The sequence below is a fragment of the Pieris brassicae genome, chromosome 8 (assembly GCF_905147105.1).
Source record: "Pieris brassicae chromosome 8, ilPieBrab1.1, whole genome shotgun sequence".
Taxonomy (NCBI): domain Eukaryota; kingdom Metazoa; phylum Arthropoda; class Insecta; order Lepidoptera; family Pieridae; genus Pieris; species Pieris brassicae.
This window is the reverse complement of record NC_059672.1, coordinates 5,116,309-5,129,871: the sequence shown is the minus strand read 5'-3', so window position 1 is coordinate 5,129,871 and position 13,563 is coordinate 5,116,309. Positions and strand designations below refer to the sequence as shown.

The 13,563-nt window shown below is 33.3% G+C and overlaps 2 protein-coding genes across 6 annotated transcripts in view; both read left to right on the top strand.

The window, feature by feature from the left end:
- The window catches only part of LOC123712961 (long-chain-fatty-acid--CoA ligase 5), a 43,017-nt gene extending 39,574 nt beyond the window's left edge, over positions 1-3,443 (top strand). For all 5 annotated transcript variants that reach the window (XM_045666380.1, XM_045666379.1, XM_045666378.1 and 2 more), the window contains 2 exons: positions 572-745; positions 1,708-3,443. In XM_045666380.1, the coding sequence (XP_045522336.1) occupies positions 572-745; positions 1,708-1,845 (312 nt within the window). In that variant the 3' untranslated portion in view covers positions 1,846-3,443. The remainder of the gene's footprint in view (positions 1-571; positions 746-1,707) is intronic.
- Positions 3,444-6,830: 3,387 nt separating this feature from the next.
- Positions 6,831-13,563, top strand: part of LOC123713838 (cGMP-dependent protein kinase, isozyme 2 forms cD4/T1/T3A/T3B) — a 90,229-nt gene continuing 83,496 nt past the window's right edge. The window contains exon 1 of the mRNA XM_045667722.1: positions 6,831-7,165. The gene's annotated coding sequence lies outside the window, so the exon portion shown is untranslated. The remainder of the gene's footprint in view (positions 7,166-13,563) is intronic.

Genomic DNA, 13,563 nt, shown 5'->3' with positions numbered 1-13,563 from the left:
GTGGGAAAACGTAAAATCAACTTTTACTGATAACGGAGTATTAACAATTGCGTAATCAACTTAACGTTAAATCGCAATATTCTTGAATAATTTAAAACATACAGAGTTATCTGCAATTCTGTATATGATTTCAATAATTTAACACCAAATGAGAGTGAGAATTAGAGAGAGAGGGAGCTAATTCAGGATTTAATTAAACTATAGCTATATAAAAAAGAATCTCTAAAAGAACTATATTCACTAAATTTAACAGCGATTATGATATTTCATTGCATGTATATAAAATGAAATTGTATGACTCATAGCGGCGATACTAGTTCTTTTCTGATGGAAAACTCGACCAAATACAGCTCCTTTATCTATTCCATGAAGCAGACATACTTCTGGCTCTCTGGCTCTTTAATGTATTTTAAGTTGTTCAATAGCCGTCTATGCCAACTCGAATTCATTATTGCTTTGTTGAATTGAATAAGTCCTGCATTCGATTCGTCTTCAGAATAAATGATGAATGTTTAGTGACGCAAACATTTTTCTTAATACGTTGTGTTTAAATCTTTTTTTTGTCTTTCAGTCGTGTATAGTAGCAGTCGTCGTACCTAATGTTGATGTAGTGAAGTGTTGGGCCCTCGAAAATGGAATCAAAGGCACCTTCTCCGCGCTGTGTGAGAATGAGAAAGTGAAGAAAATGATACTTGAGGACATGTTGAATCGGGGCAAACAGGCTGGCTTGAAAACATTTGAACAAGTAAGTACAGTTATTAATGTATATTCTTAGTAAAGTCTACCTAGTAAAGTTAAAAAAATATTTAATTATACATTAGTTAAATTATCCATTCAACATTAGGGCATCAATGCCGTGATAATTTCATCCAGGAGAAATCGTTGTCGTTATAATATAATAATTCAGAAATAAAAACCGAAACAGTGAGAATAGAGGCTCAAGACCGAACGTAATGGACAGTCACCTTGGACGCCCTCTGCCCCATCTAGGGGTTATAGGACATTAAGTCAAATTATGCTGGTGCTATCTTAACTTCGCATATTCTGACACACTGGCGTGCAAAAGTGTCTTACATAATTATATGGTAGAATTTTACATAGTAGTTACATATTACATAAGATTATCAATCATATCAATGTAGTCATTTCTTATATTAGATCACTACAAATATATTATTCAAAAGTAGTACAGATATCGGCAAACTTCTTGATCATTAAACAAGGGAGTGCGGGAAAGTTTGCGCATCGCACACAGCGTCACAAACGTCAACTACTCATCCCCTTCCCTCTCAGTGATACCTAAAATCTCTTCCGGCAAGGACATTTGTTCAAGATGTTTGCCGGTATCTATGCAATCAGTTAAATCAGCTTTAAAGTCTTCTCTTGTACCACTATAACATTGCAGAACTGATCTGGCTAAATAAAATTGTCTCGTTTAAACGTGACCACTACAAACCTGCTGCTGGTAGCTCTTTTGTGAGATACACATTATATTAAAACTATCGTATTTTTTATTCGCAATAATTCCCCAATGCTAGTCGTCGTTATGGACGTTATACACACCGCCTTGTCATGTTTATCAAGATAAGTCACCTCTTATCAATTATGTGTGAAGTTGTTGCCACGCATATAGAGAACTACCTCTCCGTATGTTACCTAACCGGTGTCTAAATTCTGATCTTAAAAGAAACAAATTTTTACTTTCAGGTGAAAGACATCTATTTGCACCCAGATCCATTCTCAGTGCAGAACGGACTTTTAACCCCCACCCTGAAGGCGAAAAGACCTGAAATCAAGAGTTACTTCAAACCACAGATTGAAGACATGTACAAACAGTTAGAATAGCGATAGCTCTGAAATGTTTAATCTTTATATAAGTGTCAAAGATACGTCAGCAAGGTAAGACCGGTCCTACAACAATATTTTTATGTTACAACACAACTGTGAGATTTATTTTGGCCAACTTAATAAATACTTGAAGTATGTATGGCTCTACAGTACGCACTGACCAAGAGTACGTATATTGTTCGCATAAAAAAACTCTAACCGTAGAACATAATCTAGTTCCTTAACTGTCAAACCATATTCTGTATTATTACCAAACACAAGACTAGAAGTGTATTTGTATTATTATATGCTTTACGTATACTCCTTAATGCATATATACATACGACAAGTAGAATAGAACGTTCATGGCTAATTTCATTCATCCGTTTCAAATTCGTCCTCCAAGGCTGTGTAATTCATATTTTTCCTTTTTGCTCTCATACTTGACAGTTTATCTTCTAAATATATCGGGACCGGTCTTCTTTAAGCTAAAATAGAAGTGATATAATTTCAGGAACTCAAATTTATTACATTACATAACTCAGTGGTCATCGGGAGGCGACATAGAGTACTCGTATGTAATAAATGTGTTGAAAAAGTTTTATTTAAATAGAAGTAACTAATAACAGTTATGGTACATAATAAGCAATAAGGTTGAACAGTCAATTATGAATGCGTAAACTTTCAAAGCAATTTCTATTAGGCAATTAGACGGATAGTAAAAGAATGTAGTTATCTAATGTTGGATTATAAAACAATTAAGCTCCATTCGAGATTGCTTGTTTATGTAGATTCGATTGTAGAGGGAACGCTTACTGAAGGTTATAATGCACTTTTGTTTGTAATTTGGTACTTATCGATTTAATGGCGAAATGTGTGTGCTATGAATTTTATACGCTGATGACCCTTTTTTAAGCAATAGTTTTTGAGGCGATTTTATCTTAGTTTTGCGTGAGGGTGAATCTCTTGTGGGCCCGTAGACTGATTTTTTTATTTAGTAATTAATTTGGCTTGAGATTGTTAAAACAAGAACATTATTGTGTAATACATGAAGTTCAATTAATATTGTTTCCATATTGACGTCGTACATAAATGTGAGAAGAAATATAAGCGCGGAAGTTCGCATCGTATTGTTTAGTATACATGTTTTAAGTACCAGTTTATATAAATATACAACAAATAAATTCTTGGCGTGCCCGATATAGAGCCACAGCTCGCAACGGCAGGTAAATTGGAAAATAATTTCACTTGCTTTGCTATTTTTAAAATGTATAAAAGGTATTCGATAATAAAACAGCATTAAAATAATAGTGAACCCTTCATAAAGACGTCATTCACAAGAATTTCAATAATCTTGTTAATAATGTTAAACGCTGTTTTATTTGTGTGTCTATGGGTCCAGCATATAAGTCCATAAGTTTTATCATAATACGTAAATAGACGATTTTTTAATAGCAAAATCTGTCGCACTTGTAAGTAGATAATTTTATATTATCATTTATTAAGATAATTCTAGCTTTGAGCGAATGTTGCGGTTTCATGATGTCTAAACCAAAATTTTGTTGTTATTGGTGCAAGATTGTACTACAATAATTTATTTTTAAATAAAAATTCTTGGCAAAATTACTTGTTTTTGTTTACCACATATAGTAAGATACACACAAAACACTCTGTAGCCGTAATCGCGTGACGGCAGGTAGTCGTTCATAACAAAAAAATAACGATACCTACTTGAATTTCATGATTCTATGAAAGCAATACAATCAATATAAAATAAATATAAAGTTCACTACTTTATGAAGATAATAGTTACAATCAATAAATATGTCAATCCTTTTTCGTTATTGACAAAATTCTAGATTATAAAAATTTGAAATACGCCATTATCCGTATATTGTGGATATATCTTGCCGATCCAAACCTATATTTAAATACGTTTTGGTTAGAGGAGAGAGGTTATGTTAAATATGTATGAAAATAGTACTAATAGCGACATCTAGTTATATATAAAAAAAACAACTACCTTGTGGGTCTATGCATGATCAATCTTAATATATATAAATCTCCTGTCACGATGTTTGTCCGCGATGGACTCCTAAACTACTTAACCGATTTTAAATTAAATTGGCACACCGTGAGCAGTCTGGTCCAACTTAAGAGATAGGATAGCTTAGATCTTTAATTATAGTCGCAATTTTATTTTATTGCAAATTATTTGTCTATAATTAATTGACAGTCACAATTATCTGTTAACTCCAAAAGATTCTAACAGATGTCGATACTTTTCGACTGGATTGAGTAAGTAATCAATAGATGGCACTGCTATGGTAAACCGACAAACGTGTCATATAAGCTAAAATTCAATATCATGATTACCAAGTGTTATTGAGGCTAAAGTATAAATTAAATTTATTTTGTAGTAAACGAAATACCGTGAAATTCAATTATTTTTACTTTTTTTAATTTTTGGTGTTAGCATAGCCAACCACGTGTTACTTAGACCGAAGTGTAAATGAAATTCAAATTATAGTGACGATAATACAGTGAAATTATTCTTTCGTGTCACGGTATGAAGGCTAACTAAACCCCATTAAGGAGAAACGAAGTTTGCGGGGGCAGCTAATAAAAACTAGTAAATAATCTAATAAAACTTAGTCTGTGGCGAGCAGTTTTAGTTTCAATAGTTTACCGTATCGACGGGTTGAATATTAAATGTTTGACAGTTACGAAACCCATGAACATTTTGTCTTGGTATTTTATTATTTCGTCAATTGATGTTAACTGATACCGCTGGACAATGCCAGAAGGCTCGCAAATGCGTTGCCGGCATATTCGTACTAAGAGATGCTTTAAATATTTTTGACAAATTATTTGTCATTGAAATCTCCAGAATAAGCTCATTGCCCTCTTTCAAATACATTTGATATCTCTGTGAAAAAAGTAGATAATAGAAAATTAAGTGTAACAGATGCGCGATGTGCGTCGTGGGTTTTCTAATGTTTAGGGCTAGCGCGCACGAGTTACTTTAGTCATCGCGACTGTTTCCTGATATCTATGGAGATGCGCACATGTTACGACGTGACAACTGGGTGATATTTTTGTACGCCGACCGGCGATCAAGTCCATGACGAAACTGTCACCGCGCCATTTGGTATTGTTAGCACAGTGAACGAGTGACAAAATTGTCACTCTCAGATCGTTCGTTCGCATTTGAATTCCGATTCTCGATTTTGGTGCACGCAATATGGCGTTATCATCCACACAAAGACGATATTGATAATGACAACATTATTGAAAAATTTGAAAAGAAAGCAATCTATAAAAAAAAACTGAAAAAATACTCTGTCATTAATTTGAAAATTTAAGCATGGGAAGAGAACGTAGTATAGAAGTTTCCTCTTAGTAGCCTGTCACTACAAATGTGTGGGGGTGTGTAGTTTGATGAGATCACAGACAACGACCGTCTCTTCGAAATCCATATAAGCAAATGACGGCTTCGATTTCAAAAAAGTTTTTGCCTCTGTCACCCTAAGTAAGCGCACCCCACTTTACAAGCAAGAAGTAACAATGACAAAAACATTGTTGTAACAAAAGTAGGCCGTGCGCGCTTAGCCTTAGATTTTTTCAAAACGTTAGTAAAATGGGTCATGAACAAAATAAATACATTTGCCGCCCTCTATCAACTGAATTAAGTATAAAATATACAACACTAGGTGGCGCTATTCTAACTATTATAAATGTATCATAATTTTGTTGACGTTTATAAAATTTGATGATTTTTTCTTAACAAGAGCAAGGAGAGGTATACAATCGAAGTTTATTAAAATAAAACTGAGTACAACGTGACGAATTTTACTGGTAGGGCCCGATCAAAAGCAATTGCCACGGGCCCCAGATGGTATAGTTACTCCACTATCTGTATCTCTTCGAAATAAATGGAACGCGACTGTCCTTCCAATACAGCGTCAAATTATTAAAAAAAAAATAATGGCGCTACAACTTAGTTAGGTCTGGGCCTCAGATTTCTGTATCCGTTTCATGATCATTTGTTAATCTAATAGGCAAGTGGGTGCGAGTAGGGCCGTCGACTTTTTGAGTCTAAGGCAAGCCGGTTTCCTCACGATCTTTTTCTTCACCGTTCGAGCGAATGTTACATGCGCATATAGATAGGAAGTCCATTTGTGCACTGCCGGGAATCGAACCTACGACCTGAGGGATGAGAGTCGTACGTTGAATCCACTAGGCCAACACTGCCCTAGTTAAATTATTACCTACTACATTTATAACTGTTTTATTTTAAGTATCGCATTCAGTTAAATTAGATTTTAAATAAAATTATAATTAGAAGCTTCAGAGTTTAAATGAAACAATAATTGATTCGACTTCGAAACAAAAACAACACAACAGAACAAATATTTGTCCTTTTCATAGTAGACAAAATAAAAAAGAGGGATTGAAGGTTCGATATTTCATATTTTATGTATACGCTCATAAATTAGGTACGGTAATGAAAAAAATTGGTATGAAATTCAACTACAAGGAACATATTCCCGTAGTAGGAGTTAAGTATTGTATCAAATAATGTGTTAGTGAGCGCCATCTTGTATCAAATAGCTTCATTATTAGTAGTTTGACATTCCTACACTACATGAATGAATTATTAAATAAATATGGTATTAAGTAATCCTCTGGTCAAAGATTTATATATGAATAAGTGCCTATATCTTTAAGGTGTTACCTACTCCTAATGTATTATGATCGTAATTCGTCGTTACTGATAGGATCGTAATATAATAGTTTCTTTGCTTTAATTCCATAATTTTTTTTGTTAGCTATTTAATAAGAGTTTGGCAGGATCGAAAATCCATCAGTTTCACCCTTCTAGAACAATTTCATACATAGTTCTGACGTAAATTCATTCATATTCACTGCGCACCGTTTTTATTTATACCTTTACCGCTTATCGGCGCATCACTAAGGCGCACTTTAGTGCTGCTTAGTTAGTTGCCATACGGGCAGCGAGGTAGCTACTCGTCTGTGTGCTGCCCTCTAGCGGAGCTGCATTCTACTGGATTCTCTTCCAGTGACCTTGACGTGTGTTGTGCCGTTCATCGGCCGCGATGCCAAGCCGCGTCGCGTTCCTATTCGGTCCCTAAACTATGCTATTTGAACATAATTGTGATCAAAAGTAGTGTCTTTCGCGTGTGCCTTTTTGTTTGTGCAGGTGGCTGTGTTATCGCACGTCATCTGTCATAATGCTGTGACAACGACTATAACCTCAATGTTTTTGTTGTGATAATGACTTTTTGGAAAATGAACCCATTTTGGGTGTATGGTTGTAAGTATCGTTGTTGTTATGTTATATTTGTGAAATAGTAATAATATGCTAACTATAACTTTGTTTAAGTTATTCAAAATGCTCGAGAATCAAACAATAATTAATGTCTAGTAATTTACGACGTGTATTTTATCTTTATCTATTTTTTGTTCTATAATTTTAAGCACTCGAAATTTCCTCTGTACAGTCGTAATTAATATATTAGAATCAAACTAGTATTTTTTTAGTAAGGACAATCAAGAGTCATTTAAAATAACGCAGCCGTGATCTCTTTGAATTTCTAAAAATAGCCGGCTCTGTAATGGCGGTTAATCAGCAGTAACTTTAGTTGAATACTTAATTATTGAATCACTTCGTTATCGCTTAAGTAAAAGCGAGAATCACGTTTATTCCTCATGCACTTTTACCGGCGAATGGCTTATAATATATAACATTCTAGATTCTAAACAGGTTTCATTCATATGCATCCGATTTCTTATAAGACTAGCTAGACTATTTACTTAGTTATGTACAGTGACTAAAGGTTTAACTATAATCTATTTCAATATTGTCGTTACAATTTGTAATTCGTACTTAATAACACCACGGTATCGAAAATGTAATCCAGAAAGTAAAATCCTCGACGCTACTTCGGTCATGGCGACAAATCTCACACTACAAGATATTATACCTAATTACCTAGTCTTAGGGCACCAGTGTACGTGCTGACACTGGTTCACACTGTATTTACCCTAATAGGCCGATAAGATAAATGTTTAACAGGAACCACCTCATTTTATCTTCAGCTCTTTATTGAGAACTCGGATTTAATCCAAATAATGAAATCGGTAAGGATAAGATTTAGAGGCGAGACTGAGTATGACTCTCGAGTGTCAAGTCAATACATTGGCCTACGAGAATTGTACTTAGCGCCTAACTCTAAATATTACCCTGGCCGGGACTTATTCAATGTGATACGTTAATCTAAGGAGTCATCTTCCACTTCCACCATTCGCGAGTATGGTTTAAGAGTGAATTCCTTGTGTCTGTGCTGGTGTGCTAATATATAGAATAAAATGTTATCTACTTAAATTATATTACGATACTAATTTAATTAACGGCATTGGAATGAAGAATTTGTTATAAACCCAAATTTCTTCAAAAGCAACCTTCTAGAGCGGTATAAATGTTTGTTCCGAACACATATATGAATCTATGTAATTTTGTAAACCTACATAGCTAGGATGTCAGGATATTTATTATTCTATACTGGCAAAGCTACCATAACACTACATACTTACACTCTTAAATTTTTACCATATCTATATGTATCTTCCAAAATTCTCTACCACGTGTGTCCCAGTTCTGTGTTCTCAACGATTCTAAGTTAAACTTAATAGTAAATTGTGTACTTGATCATATGAACCTTGGTGTACCTACCTACCTATTCATAAGTAGTGAACATTTACGTCTAACAGTTTAAGCGTAATTTTTATTGTGGTTAGTTATTAATTTTCCTCATTTTAACTTATAATATGATGACGCATTTATTCGTCCTTATCGTGTTAAACTTAATGCTAACGATTTTATAACGTTAACTCTATCTTAACTCGTTTTGTTAAACAAACTGTTCTGGACTTGAAGAGCCTTACGGCATTACTCCGTCGTCAATTTAATCCAAGTAATTGTTAACTATTTATATTTATTATTATATAACTAAAGAACGAAGGCCTTATTAACTTTATATCCTACAGCCCTTAGCGGCAGTGGACAGTGGGGTCCCGAGCGCCGTATTTCACTTCGCTCCAAGTCTTTCCGGCTCTCTTTGCCTCATCTGCAACTGTACGATGCCAGGTTTGCTTAAGACGGCCACGCTTCCTTTTTAGCGGGTTCCTTTTAAGCACCTACTTTGCACCTGCATGTCCCTGCGTCGCTTGTTCTGTTGCCTAATCGGGGATTTTCAGCAGCGCTCCAAAAGCTCGAGCCAGTAGATACCCAGAATACGGCGAAGACAAAGACTTAGAACCGGATAAAGTGTGACGCAACTACGAAATGTAACGTCCTTTTAATTAACGATTGATTTAACTAAAGTAGTGATACCCCTTTTATATTCCGTTCTGATCTATGGTGAACCTCTTTGAAACTTACGGCAAGGTTTTAGTAACTGTTATCGCCACTTACCGCCAACAGCTCACCTATACCCGAACGTATATCGAGAATCACATATGACATTGAATCTTAAAAACAATATAACGGTATCTGGCCGAATATTTTTATCTGAAGGAGATATCAATAAAATATACTTATATTTATCAGAGTTACTGATTGCAGTTTTTTTTCAATCGCCGGTATCGATATGAGGTGTCATAAAGGAAAATTTTATGAACTCTTGAAGAAAGAACGTATTGCAAACAATTTATTTAAAATAAATGTGTTTTACAACTTGTGCATTTGGTACTGTTACATCAGTATACAAGTTGTAAAACACAGTTTCTCTCTAACATTACAACTGATGGCTTAATACTCAAATAGGGGTAAAATTTAATAGTCTGATGGTAATGATAAAAACAACGAACAGTTTTGATATAATAGAAAAAAATTATGTATGTAAATATGGGAGGTGATATATTATTCCACATAACCTTAGATTTTTGCTACAAACCGACCAATACTTCCACTATTAACATATTTAATATTATCAGTAGCACGCTATCACTAGCGAAATTTATCAAACACAAATAATTTTTATCAAAATCAAAACTCCCATATCTTTATATTTACATTCATCTTGACCGGCATACAATCGCTTAGATTGGAAATTTAGAATACATGTCTTTGACACTTGTTGATCTTAAATTTTCCACATATTTCTCAAGGTTTAAAGTACAAAGACAGAAATAGGTTACGACTTAAAGATTATTCGAATAGCTGTATCTTCGCTATAATGGCTCGGACCGAGAATAGATCGGCTGTTAATTTCCGTACGGGTCATTTTAGTTTCAATTTATTTGTCGCATTCGAATATTATTACGTTATCTACGTAAAATACATAACGTATAAATTATATAAATAAAAATAGCTATTTGAAATGTAAATATACGTGACTATTACAATATCTTTTAGGTACAAATAAAAAAGTATTACAAGTATAATTGACAATGCCTTTCGCTTGATACGTTTTTATTTTTAGAGTTTCCATACAAGCTTTCAGTCAATATACTTTACGTAGACTTTCCAAAAATCCTTATGGAAATATGTAATTCACAATGTTATGTTCTTACACCTGTACTAGGTTAATGAATCAGTCGGGACAAATAATTTTATACATATAGATTGCAAACCCAATTTCAATATATCGATATCCAGCAATGAATTATTCAAATATGCAAAAATGTCTGTAATACTTCATGTATGTGATATGTGTTAGGTATTAGCTTTGCGAGGTAATACCGTGATCCGAATGTCAAGTATTTAATACATTCTACATTCGTAGACATAATTGATTAGGAAATATGAAACGTGATCTAACTAGTTCATAATAGGGCTGCTCCATTATTATAGGATTGTTGAGAAAAGCCTCCATGATGCCCCGAATCGTATTCCACTTAATACATTTAGGGCCCTAATTTACTAGGTTATACTTAATTACCATTAGGCCTGCCAACATACTCAGAGTATCCATGGGCGGCGCTATCATTTGACATCGCATGATCCTCCTACCCGTTTGCTCCCTGTTCTATAAAATGCACAGCCAGCGTGTATTTGCAGGATGTGATATGCAAAATGTATTAACTAAGTATTAACTTTGTATTAACGTCTGGAATCTGCCCTTTACCCATAATGCAATATAAGCATATTAACAATGCTTGTAGACAGCTTAGTGCAAAGAATATCTACCTAAAAGTAATGAAACAGTTTCTGAATAATATTGGTTATCAAGTGAAAGGCACCAAAAATAATGGAGCACTTTATTGTTGTGATAAAAGGCTCATATTTAAGATGTTCCTTATGTGGTATTATTGCGTCAATTAGCTGCTGAATTTTTTTGCCTTCATCACTTTTACGTAATTCGGTTAATTCTCGTATCTTTGAATTAGAAATCTGTTCAAAATTTTACGAATAAGTGTGGCACGCTGCTTACAATAGGTAATCCCGAGTAATAGATTATAAAGAACTCTAAAAATACAATATAAATTAAATTAGTGTATACGATTATTTATTTATTTAACAAAATAAGCTACCATTACCAATTACCACAATGCGGTTACTATTTATAATTACATCAAATACAAAACAATACATACACATAAAGAAACAACACAGCATAAAACAATAACGGATTGAATATTTACAAAAAGTCTAACTATGTCTTAGAGCATAGTATCAGACATGAAACTAACCTTGTCGGTTAACTCAACGTACAATTAAAAACGTCTGTTAATTCTACGCAGTTCACTTATTCCTTTCGTACATTGTTTCATGTGCAGGGTACACATGATGGTCTCGAGAATTAAAAGTAGTCCTAACATGGCCGAAATATTAATATCGGCAATCATCACAAAACAATTCAGCATTCAAGCCGAATTGACAAATAAAACACGATACCGCTAAAATTCCAATGTTGATTTCGCAAAACTACATTGTTATGTATCGAACACCGCAGAAAATTGTACATAAATATTTATGAACCGTCATTTGAAACCTATAACACACACGAATGAAATAACGGAATGTATCACTGAACGAATGTTAAGAAATTCAGCATTAATATATCACCAGTTTAGAAACGCTATAGAATACTTACTTGATAACAATCGTTTAAAAATGCCTTTACCTACTTAGGCTCTCAAATTGTCAGATTGCGTAAATAAAGAGATTGGTTATATAATACAATTTATATCTCCAATAACATATATATTATATTTTAATTTTGTACAAAATTATTGTATCAATTAACTACTAAACTACTGCTTATTAAATGACTTTAGCTTAGCCTTAAAGGTCTTTAAGGCCAATAGCGAGATTCCATTCAAAATAAATAAATAAAAAAAAACTATTTTGAATCAATAAAATAGATTAGGATAAAACTATGCCAGTTTCTATGCACTGATATGTGTTTTAAAATAGATTTTGTATATCATATTGAATCCGATTCGTTGTGCGTAGGTAACATGATAAACTGGTTTTATCATGTATATAGATTTCGAAGTGGTTTCTTGTGGTAACTTTGTCTGTCTTAAGCTAATAGTTCTTTCGACGAAAGTCTATTGTTGAAAATAAATATATAAAAAACAAGTCTTAATAATTGCCAAATTTTAGTTAAGTATACTTAATCCTATTATTATTTTCAATAGAAAATAAATTACACATTGAAAGACAACAATTTTTTAACCGGATTAAAGCTATTTGTATTATTATAAACTTATAATTATATAAATAGCATTAATCCGGTTAAAAAATTGTTATTCTTTCATTGTGCAAAAGCTATGTTAACCAAACACAATGCTAAATTACACAAATTGTTTACAAATTTTTATCTGTAGTATATAATTTCTAATTAGTTTGTAAGAACCTCTTCGCAGATGAAGGCCTCCTCCAAGGATCTCCAGCTCAAGGCCCTGCCCATCTCCATTAAACATTTAGCATAATTTAGGACATCGGTAGCCTTAGTAATGCTTCTTCTATCTTCTTATCTGTGTGTGTCTAATTTTATGAATTTTTCCCCTTTAACATCTTCTTGCATTTTATATATTAAATAAGCATATAATTAACGTGTAATAAAATGTCTACCCTTTTTTATTACATTAAAATTATTCGACACTTTCCTCACCAAGCAACAAATGTTTTGGCGATTTGACAGTTATTTTATTCGCACTTCTGTTACACACGTATTTTGATAGTACAGGCAGATTGCCAATGAACCTGGTTCAAATTCAATTAGAATACGATTTATGTGTTACTTTTGGCTATCAGCTAGCTTCCGTTTGAGATTGCAATTTAAGGTATCAATGACGTTATTCGGTGATATAAAACGTTTGCGTTGATAAAATAGATCAAAAGTGAAAACGGGTGTTATTCTCTTTTGCAGAACCGTCCTAGGTTCTGACGCTGCTATACCTAGGGTGTGTAAGTTAGCTAATAAATATTTCCCTAATTGATCCTATTCACTTCGAGTTTCTCAGAACTATCTTTTCCAAAATCTTGCAAAATTATCATATATATCTCGCTTTATAGAACACTTCAGATTATTTTGAGGGTTTTGTTTATGAAATAATATTTGTAATCAGTAGGTTGTAATAAATTAATAATTTTATCAATAAAATAACATAAACTTTTTTTAATTTTAAGAATACAACATGTTTTTTTTTCAAATATACTACGTAATTTAAAATGGCACCATATAAATTATATCAACTCTT